At 70.0% G+C, this 13823-nt stretch overlaps 1 protein-coding gene across 1 annotated transcript; it reads right to left on the minus strand.

The window, feature by feature from the left end:
* Window positions 1-1800: 1800 nt before the first annotated feature.
* Window positions 1801-12870, minus strand: LOC138061274 (galectin-4-like). Its single transcript, XM_068910397.1, has 10 exons — window positions 12716-12870; window positions 12509-12597; window positions 9716-9920; window positions 7556-7675; window positions 6408-6434; window positions 6227-6268; window positions 6120-6149; window positions 5132-5220; window positions 3267-3432; window positions 1801-2046 (listed from the first exon to the last, which is right to left on the minus strand). The coding sequence occupies exons 1-10, from the start codon at window positions 12758-12760 to the stop codon at window positions 1900-1902; spliced, it is 960 nt and encodes a 319-aa protein (XP_068766498.1). The 5' UTR covers window positions 12761-12870; the 3' UTR covers window positions 1801-1899.
* Between the last annotated feature and the right edge of the window lie 953 nt (window positions 12871-13823).

The following is a 13823-nucleotide window of genomic DNA, read 5'->3' on the forward strand; positions in this document are numbered from 1 at the left end:
GGATGGGGATGGGACCGTGGGGACAGGATGGTGGGGATGGGGACGAGGATGGGGATGGGGATGGGGATGGGACCGTGGGGACAGGATGGTGGGGATGGGGACGAGGATGGGGATGGGGATGGGGATGGGACCGTGGGGACAGGATGGTGGGGATGGGGACGAGGATGGGGATGGGACCGTGAGGACAGGATGGTGGGGACGGGGATGGAGATGGGGACGGGGATGGGGATGGGACCGTGAGGACAGGATGGTGGGGACGGGGATGGGGATGGGGATGGGGATGGGGATGGGACCGTGGGGACAGGATGGTGGGGATGGGGACGAGGATGGGGATGGGACCGTGAGGACAGGATGGTGGGGACGGGGATGGAGATGGGGATGGGGATGGGGATGGGACCGTGAGGACAGGATGATGGGGATGGGGATGGAGATGGGGATGGGGATGGGACTGTGAGGACAGGATGATGGGGATGGGGATGGAGATGGGGATGGGGATGGGACTGTGAGGACAGGATGGTGGGGACGGGGATGGAGATGGGGACGGGGATGGGGATGGGACCGTGGGGACAGGATGGTGGGGACGGGGACGAGGATGGGGATGGGACCATGGGGACAGGATGGTGGGGACGGGGATGGAGATGGGGATGGGGATGGGACCGTGGGGACAGGACGGTGGGGATGGGGATGGAGATGGGGACAGGGATGGGGATGGGACAGGGACACTATGGGACCATGGGGATGGGGATGGGGATGGGACCATGGGGACGGGGATGGGGACAAGGATGGGGACAGGATGGTGGGGACAGGATGGGTACGAGGACAAGACCATGGGGACGGGGATGGGGACAGGACCGTGGGGCCAGGATGGGGAGAGGATGGTGGTGATGGGATGGGGATGGGACCCTGGGGTGGGGACAAGGATGGTGGCCATGGGATGGGGATGGGACCCTGGGGTGGGGACAAGGATGGTGGCCATGGGATGGGGATGGGGACAGGGGTGGGGACAGGGGTGGTGGCCATGGGATGGGGCCGGGGCCGTGGGGCAGCACTGTGACCCCCCGGGGGGCTCAGCCCCACGTCTGTCCCCAGCCCCGGGGGGGGGTCGGGGGGGCCGTGGGGCAGCACTGGTGGAGGCGCAGGTGCGACAACAGCTTTATTGGGGGGGGGGGCAGCGGGCACGGGCCGGGGGGCACCGGGGGGGCTGGGGGGGGGGCGAGCTACTGGCCCAGCTGTGGGGCCGGGGGGGTGAGATGTGGGGGGGGGGGGCGAGCTGTGGGGCTGCTATAGGGCAGGCTATGGGGCAGGCTATGGGGCTGGCTATGGGGTGAGCTATGGGGTGAGCTATGGGGCTGGCTATGGGGGGGTGAGCTATGGGGCTGGCTATGGGGCTGGCTATGGGGGGGGCTATGGGGTGAGCTATGGGGTGAGCTATGGGGCTGGCTATGGGGGGGTGAGCTATGGGGCTGGCTATGGGGCTGGCTATGGGGGGGGCTATGGGGTGAGCTATGGGGTGAGCTATGGGGCTGGCTATGGGGCGGGCTATGGGGTGAGCTATGGGGCTGGCTATGGGGGGTGAGCTATGGGGCTGGCTATGGGGCTGGCTATGGGGGGGGCTATGGGGTGAGCTATGGGGTGAGCTATGGGGCAGGCTATGGGGGGTGAGCTATGGGGCTGGCTATGGGGGGGTGAGCTATGGGGCAGGCTATGGGGCTGGCTATGGGCAGGCTGTAGGATGAGTTATGGGGCTGGCTATGGGGCGGGCTATGGGGTGAGCTATGGGGTGAGCTATGGGGGGTGAGCTATGGGGCTGGCTATAGGGGGCTATGGGGCAGGCTATGGGGCTGGCTATGGGCAGGCTGTAGGATGAGCTATGGGGCCGCCGTGGGGCCGCCGTGGGGCTCAGAAGTGCACGTAGGAGAGGACGACGTCGCCCTCCACCTCGAGGGTGTCGACGTGGGGCCCGGGGGGCGCGCGGTGCCCGAAGGTGAAGAGCGGCTGCCCCTCGGCGAACACCTTGAAGCGGTGGTTCCCGCAGCGGATGGAGAGCTGGGGGGGGGGGGGCCGCTGCACACCCGTCCCCCGGGCAACAGCCGCCCCCGGCAACACCCACCCCCGTGCAACGCACACCCCCGTGCAACACCCACCCCCGTGCAACACCCACCCCCGTGCAACGCGCACCCCCGTGCAACGCGCACCCCCGTGCAACACCCACCCCCGTGCAACACCCACCCCTGTGCAACGCACACCCCCCTGCAACGCACACCCCCGTGCAACGCGCACCCCCGTGCAACGCACACACCCCCGTGCAACACCCACCCCCGTGCAACGCACACCCCCGTGCAACGCACACCCCCTGCAACACCCACCCCCGTGCAACACCCACCCCCGTGCAACACGCACCCTCGTGCAACACCCACCCCCATGCAACACCCGCCCCCGGGCAACGCACACCCTCGTGCAACACCCGCTCCCCCCCCCCGGGCAACACCCACCCCCGGTGCAACACCCACCCCCGTGCAACGCACACACCCCCTGCAACACCCACCGCCGGTGCAACACCCACCCCCGTGCAACACCCACCCCCGTGCAACACACCCCCGTGCAACACCCGCCCTCGTGCAACACCTGCCCCCGTGCAACACCCACCCTCGTGCAACACCCGCCCTCGTGCAACACCTGCTCCCCCCGAGCAACACCTGCCCCTGTGCAACACTTGCCCCCATGCAACACCCGCTCCCCCCGGGCAACACCCGCCCCCCCCCCCCCGTGCAACACCTGCCCCCGTGCAACACCCCCCATCCCCAGGGCAACATCCGCCCCCATGCAACGCACACCCTCGTGCAACACCCCCCCCCACACCCCAGGCAACACCCCTACCCCTCCCTGTGCAACACACACCCTCATGCAACACGCCCCCATGCAACAACCGCCCTTGTGCAACACCCGCCCCCCCCCATGCAACACCCACCCTCGTGCAACACCTACCCTTGTGCAACACCCGTCTTCATGCAACACCCACCCTCGTGCAGCATCTGGCCTCATGCAAGGCCCGTCCTTGTGCCCAGTGGCCTTGTGCCCCCCCCCCCCCCGGCAACACCCAGCCTCATGCAACACCCGCCGTCGTGCACCATCCGCCCTCGTGTCCTGCACCCGCCCTCGTGCAACACCTGCCCGCGTAGCCTGCACCCTCGTGCGATGCAACGCCCACCCTCGTGCACCCTCGTGCACCCCCGTGCACGACCCCCCCCCCCCCCCAGCGCACTCACGTCGAAGTAGCGGCCGCGCTGCAGGGGGTTGAGGGGCAGCTCGCGCTCCTCGGGCCCCCACTCGCCCCCCAGCAGGCTGTTCCGCACCACGGTGTCCTCGCCCAGGCGGGGGTTCACGTGCAGCAGCACGTCCCCCCCCGGCCCCGCCCGCAGGTTGATGTGAAACCTGGGGGGGGGGGGGGGGGGACAGCGGGGGCTCAGGGCGCCCGGATGCCTGGGCCCCTTCCCCTCCCGGACACCTGGGCCCCTTCCCCTCCCGGACGCCTGGGCCCCTTCCCCACCTGCCCAACTCCCGGACACCTGGGCCCCTTCCCCTCCCGGACACCTGGGCCCCTTCCCCACCTGCCACCCTCCCGGACACCTGGGCCCCTTCCCCTCCCGGACGCCTGGGCCCCTTCCCCACCTGCCCAACTCCCGGACACCTGGGCCCCTTCCCCTCCCGGACGCCTGGGCCCATTCCCCACCTGCCCAACTCCCGGACACCTGGGCCCCTTCCCCACCTGCAACCCTCCCGGACACCTGGGCCCCATCCCCTCCCGGACGCCTGGGCCCCTTCCCCTCCTGGATGCCTGGGCCCCTTCCCCACTTGCCCCCCTCCTGGACGCCTGGGCCCCTTCCTCACCTACCCCCCCTCTCGGACACCTGGGCCCCTTCCCTTCCCAGACACCTGGGCCCCTTCCCCACTTGCCCCCCTCCCAGACGCCTGGGCCCCTTCCTCTCCCGGAAACCTGGGCCCCTTCCCCTCCCGGACACCTGGGCCCCTTCCCCTCCCGGACGCCTGGGCCCCTTCCCCACCTGCCAAACTCCCGGACACCTGGGCCCCTTCCCCACCTGCAACCCTCCTGGACACCTGGGCCCCTTCCCCTCCCGGACGCCTGGGCCCATTCCCCACCTGCAACCCTCCTGGACACCTGGGCCCCTTCCCCTCCCGGACACCTGGGCCCTTCCCCTCCCGGACACCTGGGCCCCTTCCCCACCTGCCCAACTCCCGGACACCTGGGCCCTTCCCCTCCCGGACGCCTGGGCCCCTTTCCCACCTGCCCAACTCCCGGACACCTGGGCCCCATCCCCTCCCGGACACCTGGGCCCCTTCCCCACCTGCAACCCTCCCGGACACCTGGGCCCCATCCCCTCCCGGACGCCTGGGCCCCTTCCCCTCCTGGATGCCTGGGCCCCTTCCCCACTTGCCCCCCTCCTGGACGCCTGGGCCCCTTCCTCACCTGCCCCCCCTCTCGGACACCTGGGCCCCATCCCCTCCCAGACACCTGGGCCCCTTCCCCTCCCGGACGCCTGGGCCCATTCCACACCTGCCCAACTCCCGGACACTTGGGCCCCTTCCCCACCTGCAACCCTCCCGGACACCTGGGCCCCTTCCCCTCCCGGACGCCTGGGCCCATTCCACACCTGCCCAACTCCCGGACACCTGGGCCCCTTCCCCTCCTGGACACCCTGGCCCCTTCCCCACTTGCCCCCCTCCCGGATGCCTGGGCCCCTTCCTCACCTGCCCCCCCTCCCGGACACCTGGGCCCCATCCCCTCCTGGATGCCTGGGCCCATTCCACACCTGCCCAACTCCCGGACACTTGGGCCCCATCCCCTCCCGGACACCTGGGCCCCTTCCCCTCCTGGACACCTGGGCCCCTTCCCCACTTGCCCCCCTCCAAGATGCCTGGGCCCCTTCCTCACCTGCCCCCCCTCCCGGACACCTGGGCCCCTTCCCCTCCCGGACTCCTGGGCCCATTCCCCACCTGCAACCCTCCCGGACACCTGGGCCCTTCCCCTCCCGGACGCCTGGGCCCATTCCACACCTGCCCAACTCCCGGACACCTGGGCCCCTTCCCCTCCCGGACGCCTGGGCCCCCCCACCTGTCAGCATCAGGCAGAATGAAACCCTTCACCACGATGGTTTTCTTGGACGTGAGCCCCCCCGGGATGGTGGCCACGAAGGGGACGGGCTGGAAGAGACGGGGACGGCGCTGGCACGGGGACGGGGACGGGGATGGGGACGGGGATGGGGACGGGGACGGGGACGGGGATGGGGACGGGGATGGGGACGAGATGGGGATGGGGATGGGGATGGGGACGGGGATGGGGATGGGGATGGGGATGGGGATGGGGACGGGGACGGGGACGGGGACGGGGATGGGGACGGGATGGGATGGGGATGGGGATGGGGACGGGAATGGGGATGGGGATGGGGATGGGGATGGGATGGGGATGGGGACGGGGATGGGGAAGGGGACGGGGACGGGGATGGGGATGGGGATGGGGATGGGGACGGGATGGGGATGGGGATGGGGACGGGGATGGGGATGGGGACGGGGACGGGATGGGGATGGGGATGGGGACGGGGATGGGGATGGGGACGGGGACGGGATGGGGACGGGGACGGGATGGGGATGGGGACGGGATGGGATGGGGATGGGGATGGGATGGGGATGGGGACGGGATGGGATGGGGATGGGGACGAGATGGGGATGGGGACGGGGATGGGGATGGGATGGGGATGGGGACGGGGACGGGGAGGGGGACGGGGGTGGGGACGGGGACGGGGATGGGGATGGGGATGGGGACGGGGATGGGGATGGGATGGGGATGGGATGGGGATGGGGACGGGGATGGGGATGGGATGGGGACGGGGATGGGGACGGGGACGGGGATGGGATGGGGATGGGGACGGGGACGGGGATGGGATGGGGACGGGGATGGGGATGGGATGGGGACGGGGATGGGGATGGGGACGGGGATGGGGACGGGGATGGGGACGGGGATGGGGATGGGGACGGGGATGGGGATGGGGATGGGGACGGGGATGGGGACGGGGCCGGGATGGGGCCGGGGGTCCCGCACTCACCGGGTGGAAGGTCGGCGGCTGCTCCATCACCTGCGGGGGGGGACAGGGGTTAGCGGGGCCGCGGGGACACCGCGGGGACATGGGGACACCGCGGGGGCGTCACTCACCGGCAGGCGGCTCTGCGGGTAGGGGATGGGCTGCGGCATGTCCTGGGCACCAAGGGGGAGAGCTGGGCTGGGGGGGGGGGGGGCCGGACGCCTGGGCCCCCCGGACGCCTGGGCCCTCCCGGACGCCTGGGCCCTTGGCGGGACCCCCCCATCACCCCCAGACCCCCCCCTCGTTGCTCACCGGCATGGCGGCGGGGGGGAACATCCCCTGCGGAGGGAAGGGGCAGAGTTGAGCTGGGGCGCAGGGCGGGGAGGGTTCCCCCTCCCCGGACGCCTGGGCCCCCTGGGTGCCTGGCCCTCTCCCCACCCCTGGACGCCTGGGCCCCCCCTGACACCTGCCCCCTTCCGGACACCTGGCCTCCCCCGGACGCCTGGGCCCCCCCAGACGCCTGGGCCCCCCCCAGACACGTGCCCCCCTCCAGACACCTGGGCCCCCCCGGACGCCTGGGCCCCCCCAGACGCCTGGGCCCCCCCCAGACACGTGCCCCCCTCCAGACACCTGGGCCCCCCCCGGACGCCTGGGCCCCCTCAGACACCTGGGCCCTCCCAGGCACCTGGCCCACCCCTCCGATGCCTGGGCCCCCCTGGACACCTGGGCCCCCCCCCCGGACACCTTGGCCTCCCCCGGATGCCTGGGCCCCCCCCAGACACCTGGGCCCCGCCAGACGCCTTGGCTCCCTGGACACCTGGTCCCCCCGGACGCCTGGTCCTCCCGGACACCTGGGCCCCCCGGACACCAGGGCCCCCCCCGGATGCCTGGGTCCCCCGGACGCCTGGGCCCTCTGAATGCCTGGGCCCCCCGGACACCTGGGCCCTCCGGACACCTGGGCCCCCCCCCCGGACACCTGGTTCCCCCCGGACACCTGGGCCCCCCAGACACCAGATTCCCCCTGGCCGCCTGTTCCCCCCGGACGCCTGGGCCCCCCAGACACCAGGGCCCCCTGGATGCCTGGTCCCCCCGGATGCCTGGGCCCCCCCCAGACACCTGGTTCCCCCCGGACGCCTGGGCCCCCCGGACACCTGGGCCCTCCGGATGCCTGGGCCCCCCCCCGGATGCCTGGGCCCCCCCTCCCCGGACACCTGGGCCCCCCGGACACCTGGGCCCCCCAGACACCAGGTTCCCCCTGGCCACCTGTTCCCCCCGGACGCCTGGGCCCCCCCAGACACCAGGGCCCCCCGGATGCCTGGCCCCCCCCCCCCGGACACCTGGTTCCCCCCGGACGCCTGGGCCCCCCAGACACCAGGTTCCCCCTGGCCGCCTGTTCCCCCCGGACGCCTGGGCCCCCCCCGGCCGCCTGTTCCCCCCGGACGCCTGGGCCCCCCACTCACGCCGCCCCCCAGGACGGTGACGGCCTGCAGCTCCACGTCGCCGTCCACGGCCACGGCGGTGACCTGCTCCGGCGGCAGCCGGTGCGGGAACTCCTCGAAGTCGCTGCCGTTCACCAGCACCTGGGGGGGACGGGGACGGGGACGGGGACGTCACGGCCCCCGCCGCCACCCTCTGTACCCCCCGCGTCCCCTATATACTCCCAATGTCCTCCTATCCCCCCAGTGCCCCCTATATCCCCCCATGTCCCCCGTCCCTCCCATGTCCCCATCATGTCCCATGTTCCCCATGTCCCCCTCCATGTCCACGTACCCATGTCCCTCATGTCACCCAGCCCCATATCCCCCCCGTGTCCCCCCCCCATGACCCCATGTCTCCCCCGTGTCCCTCATGTCCTCCATGTCCCCAATGTCCATCTCATGTCCCCCATGGCCATGTACCCAAGTCCCCATGTCTATCCCATGTCCTCCATGTCCCGTGTCCTCCATATCCATCCCATGTCCCCCCCATGTCCCCCGTCCCTCCCATGTCCCCATCATGCTCCATGTCCCCCATATCCCCCCCATGTCCCCCGTGTCCCCCCATGACCCCATGTCTCCCCCATGTCCCTCATGTCCTCCATGTCCCCAATGTCCACCCCATGTCCCCCACGTCCCCCCCATGTCCACGTACCCATGTCCCTCATGTCACCCAGCCCCATATCCCCCCCGTGTCCCCCCCCATGACCCCATGTCTCCCCCATGTCCCTCATATCCTCCATGTCCCCAATGTCCATCTCATGTCCCCCATGGCCATGTACCCAAGTCCCCATGTCTATCCCATGTCCTCCATGTCCCGTGTCCTCCATATCCATCCCATGTCCCCCCCATGTCCCCCGTCCCTCCCATGTCCCCATCATGCTCCATGTCCCCCATATCCCCCCCATGTCCCCCGTGTCCCCCCATGACCCCATGTCTCCCCCATGTCCCTCATGTCCTCCATGTCCCCAATGTCCATCTCATGTCCCCCATGGCCATGTACCCAAGTCCCCATGTCTATCCCATGTCCTCCATGTCCCATGTCCTCCATATCCATCCCATGTCCCCCGTCCCTCCCATGTCCCCATCATGCTCCATGTCCCCCATATCCCCCCCATGTCCCCCGTGTCCCCCCCATGACCCCATGTCTCCCCCATGTCCCTCATGTCCTCCATGTCCCCAATGTCCATCTCATGTCCCCCATGGCCATGTACCCAAGTCCCCATGTCTATCCCATGTCCTCCATGTCCCATGTCCTCCATGTCCATCCCATGTCCCCCATATGTCCTCGTACCCATGTCCCTCATGTCACCCATCCCCATATCCCCCCCATGTCCCCTGTGCCCCCCCATGACCCCATGTCTCCCCCGTGTCCCTCATGTCCTCCATGTCCCCAATGTCCACCTCATGTCCCCCATGTCCATCCCATGTCCCCCCATGTCCCCCATCCCTCCCATGTCCCCATCATGTCCCATGTTCCCCTCCATGTCCACGTACCCATGTCCCTCATGTCACCCATCCCCATATCCCCCCCCGTGTCTCCTGTGTCCCCCCATGACCCCATGTCTCCCCCATGTCCCTCATGTCCTCCATGTCCCCAATGTCCACCTCATGTCCCCCATGTCCATCCCATGTCCATCCCATGTCCTCCACGTCCCCTACATCCATGTACACATGGTCTCATGTCCATCCTATGTCCCCCTGTCCCCATGTCCATCCCATGTCCCCTATGTCCCCTGCATCCCCATGTCCCTCATGTCCATCCCACATCCCCTCATGTCCATCCCATGTCCCCATGTCCCCAATGTCCCCTATGTCCCCTTGTCCATCCCATGTCCCCCTGTCCCCATGTCCATCCCATGTCCCCCATGTCCATCCCATGTCCCCCCTGTCCCTCCCATGTCCCCCATGTCCTTCCCATGTCCCCTGTCCCCATGTCCATCCCATGTCCCCCATGTCCATCCCATGTCCCCCTGTCCCCATGTCCATCCCATGTCCCCCATGTCCATCCCATGTCCCCCATGTCCATCCCATGTCCCCCTGTCCCCATGTCCATCCCATGTCCCCCATGTCCATCCCATGTCCCCCATGTCCCTCCCATGTCCCCCATGTCGACCCCCCGTCCCGCGTCCCCCCCGCGCGCACCCGGTAGCCGGCGGGGGTGACGGCGATGACCAGCTCGAAGGGGCGGCCGGGGCCGAGGGGGCCCAGGGAGCGGCGCTGCTCGGCGCCCCAGCACCCGGCCTGGCGGCTGTTGAGCACGGCCTGCGCCTCGGCCCCGAAGCGGGGGTTCACGTGCAGCGCCACGTCGGCCCCCGCGCCCGGCCCCTGCGCCAGGTCCACCCGGAACCTGCGGCGGCCCCGTGTCCGTCCGTCCGGCCCTCCGTCCACCCATCCATCCGTCCAACCCTCCATCCATCCATCCATCCATCCGACCCTCCATCCATCCCTCCGTCCATCCCTCCTTCCATCCATCCATCCCACCCTCCATCCATCCCTCCGTCCATCCGTCCATCCATCCCTCCATCCGTCCATCCATCTGTCCATCCAGCCATCCTTCCATCCATCCCACCCTCCATCCATCCCTCCGTCCATCCATCCATCCATCCCTCCATCCATCCCTCCATCCATCCCTCCGGCCATCCCTCCGTCCATCCCTCCGTCCGACCCTCCATCCATCCTTCCATCCATCCCTCCCTCCATCCATCCCTCCGTCCATCCATCCCTCCATCCATCCATCTGTCCATCCATCCAGCCGTCCATCCATCCCTCCATCCCTCCCTCCGTCCATCCCTCCCTCCCTCCGTCCATCCATCCCTCCATCCATCCATCTGTCCATCCATCCATCCCTCCATCCATCCCTCCATCCCTCCCTCCGTCCATCCCTCCCTCCCTCCATCCATCCATCCCTCCATCCATCCATCTGTCCATCCATCCATCCCTCCATCCATCCTTCCATCCCTCCCTCCGTCCATCCCTCCCTCCCTCCATCCATCCATCCCTCCATCCATCCGTCTCTCCATCCCTCCCTCTGTCCATCCGTCCATCCATCCCTCCCTCCGTCCATCCCTCCATCCATCCTTTCCTCCATCCCTCCCTCCATCCATCCATCCATCCCTCCGTCCGTCCATCCGTCCCTCCATCCATCCCTCTGTCCCTCCATCCCTCCGTCCATCCATCCCTCTGTCCGACCCTCCATCCCTGCATCCATCCATCCATCCGTCCCTCCATCCATCCATCCCTCCATCCGTCCCTCCATCCATCCGTCCCTCCATCCATCCATCCATCCATCCAGCCCTCCGTCCATCCCTCTGTCCGACCCTTCCATCCCTTCCTCCATCCATCCCTCCGTCCCTCCATCCCTCCATCCATCCCTCCATCCATCCCTCCCTCTGTCCATCCGTCCATCCATCCCTCCGTCCGTCCATCCATCCGTCCTTCCCTCCATCTATCCCTCCCTCCATCCCTCCATCCATCCCTCCACCCCTCCTTCCATCCATCCCTCCATCCATCCGTCCCTCTGTCCGTCCCTCCATCCATCCCTCCACCCCTCCATCCCTCCGTCCGTCCGTCCCCCCATCCGTCCCTCCACCCAACCCCGCGTCCGTCCCTGTCTCCATCCCCGCGTCCGTCCCTCCGTCCGCCCGTCCCTCCGCCCAGCCCCGCACCCACCGCTCCGTCCCTCCAGCCACCCATCCCCGCACCCGCCGCTGGGGACGGGGCGTGCGCAGCGCCGTGCACATGCGGGTGCAAAGGGTCGGGGTGTGCACGGTGCTGCGCAGGTGCCAAGGGACAGAGTGCACGGTGCTGCACGTGGGTGCAAAGGGACGGGGAGTGCATGGTGCTGTGCACACGCGGGTGCAAAGGGACAGAGTGCATGGTACTGCACACACGTGTGCAAAGGCATGCGGTGTGCACGGCGCTGTGCACACATGGGTGCAAAGGGACGGGGTGTGCATGCAGCTGTGCACACGCGGGTGCAAAGGGACGGGGTGTGCACAGTGCTGCGCAGGTGCCAAGGGACAGAGTGCACGGTGCTGCACACGGGTGCAAAGGGACGGGGTGTGCACGGTGCTGTGCACACGTGGGTGCAAAGGGACAGGGTGTGCACGGTGCTGCACACGGGTGCAAAGGGTCGGGGTGTGCACGGCGCTGTGCATGGGTGCAAAGGGTCGGGGTGTGCATGGCGCTGTGCACACGCAGGTGCAAAGGGACGGGGTGTGCACGGTGCTGCACGTGGGTGCAAAGGGTCGGGGTGTGCACGGCGCTGTGCATGGGTGCAAAGGGTCGGGGTGTGCACGGTGCTGTGCACACGCGGGTGCAAAGGGACGGGGTGTGCACGGTGCTGCACGTGGGTGCAAAGGGTCGGGGTGTGCACGGCGCTGTGCACGCGCAGGTGCCAAGGGACAGAGTGCACGGTGCTGCACGCGTGTGCAAAGGGACGGGGAGTGCATGGTGCTGTGCACACGCGGGTGCAAAGGGACAGAGTGCATGGTACTGCACACACGTGTGCAAAGGCATGGGGTGTGCATGCAGCTGTGCACACGCGGGTGCAAAGGGACGGGGTGTGCACGGCGCTGCGCACACGTGTGTGCCAAGGGACGGGGCGTGCACGGCGCTGCGCACACGCGTGTGCAAAGGGACAGAGTGCATGGTACTGCACACACGTGTGCAAAGGGACGGGGCGTGCACGGCGCTGTGCACACGCGTGTGCAAAGGGACAGAGTGCATGGTACTGCACACACGTGTGCAAAGGGACGGGGCGTGCACGGCACTGTGCACACGCGTGTGCAAAGGGACAGAGTGCATGGTACTGCACACACGTGTGCAAAGGGACGGGGCGTGCACGGCGCTGCGCACACGCGTGTGCGAGGACACAGCCGACCCCCCCCGCCCCCGCTCCCCCGACGCTCCCAGTGCTCCCAGTGCCCCCAGTACCTGTCGGCGTGGGGGGGCACCAGGCCCTGCACGTAGACGGCCATGCCGGGCCGGAGCCCCCCGGCCACGGGCGACACGTGCGGCAGCGGCTGCGCGACAGCCCCCATCAGCCCCGGACGCCTGGGCCCTCGCCGCCTCCCGCGAGGGCCAGACAGACCCCCCCACCCCCACCCCCGGACGCCTGGGCCCCCCGGGGGTGATACCGACCGGGTTGTAGGTGGGCTGGTAGCCGGGCGCGGGGACGAAGGCCATGGCGGCGGCGGTGACAGCGGTGACAGCGGTGACGCGGAGCCCGACGCACCCGGCGCCGGCACCTTTATAGCCCCTGGGTGGGGGGGGGGGGGCACCCCACCCCTGCCCGGACACCTGGGCCCAGGGTGGGGAGGGGGGGTGGCACAGCCTGGCGCCCCGGACGCCTGGGCCCTCGGGGTGGGGGGGGGGGGTTGGGGTAGAGCCCGAAGCTTGTTCAACCTGCCCTGCCCGGACGCCTGGGCCCCCTCCCCGCTGGTTTTGGGGAAGGGGGGGGGGAAGGCCCTTTGGTTGCCCCCTCCCTCCCTTTTCCCCGGGAGGGGCCGGACGCCTGGGCCCTTCCCCAGGGCGGGGTCCGGACTTCAGCCCCGAAATGAGGCGGAAACGCCAACGCCCCGGACTCTGCCCCGCGCGGGGCGGGGGGGCCCAGGCGTCCGGGCGGGTGCCAGGTGTCGCGGCAGGGCGCGGGGAGGGGGGGGGGGGAATGAGGTCACTGTCACCTGCGGTGGCACCTCGGGGTGCCCCCGTCCCCTGCCCGCAGCACCCGGGGGACACGGGGACGTCCCATCCCCGTGGCGGCACCCCGGGGTCCCCCCGTCCCCGTCGCAGCACCCTGGGGACACGGGGACACCCCGACCCTGTGGCAGCTCCCCGGGGTCCCCCCATCCCCTGCCTGCAGCACCCTGGGGACACGGGGTCCCCCCGTCCCCATTGCAGCGCCCCGGGGGACACGGGGACGCCCCGACCCTGTGACAGCTCCCCGGGGAGCCCCCGTCCCCGTCGCGGCACCCGGGGGACACGGGGTCCCCCCGTCCCCGTCGCAGCGCCCCGGGGAGCCCCCGTCCCCGTCGCGGCACCCGGGGGACACGGGGTCCCCCCGTCCCCGTCGCAGCGCCCCGGGGAGCCCCCGTCCCCGTCGCGGCACCCGGGGGACACGGGGTCCCCCCGTCCCCGTCGCAGCGCCCCGGGGAGCCCCCGTCCCCGTCGCGGCACCCGGGGGACACGGGGTCCCCCCGTCCCCGTCGCAGCGCCCCGGGGAGCCCCCGTCCCCGTCGCGGCACCCGGG

The sequence above is a fragment of the Struthio camelus genome, chromosome 16 (assembly GCF_040807025.1).
Source record: "Struthio camelus isolate bStrCam1 chromosome 16, bStrCam1.hap1, whole genome shotgun sequence".
In the NCBI taxonomy this organism is placed as follows: domain Eukaryota; kingdom Metazoa; phylum Chordata; class Aves; order Struthioniformes; family Struthionidae; genus Struthio; species Struthio camelus.

What these genes read in the sequence shown, in the direction of transcription:
- LOC138061274 (XM_068910397.1), bottom strand. Translation starts at nt 12,760, where the DNA reads ATGGCCTTCGTCCCCGCGCCCGGCTACCAGCCCACCTACAACCCG. An exon ending in ACCAGCCCACCTACAACCCG is followed by an intron (nt 12,598 to 12,715) that starts GTCGGTATCACC and finishes GCTGTCGCGCAG; the next exon opens with CCGCTGCCGCACGTGTCGCC. An exon ending in TCCCCCCCGCCGCCATGCCG is followed by an intron (nt 6,269 to 6,407) that starts GTGAGCAACGAG and finishes CTTGGTGCCCAG; the next exon opens with GACATGCCGCAGCCCATCCC.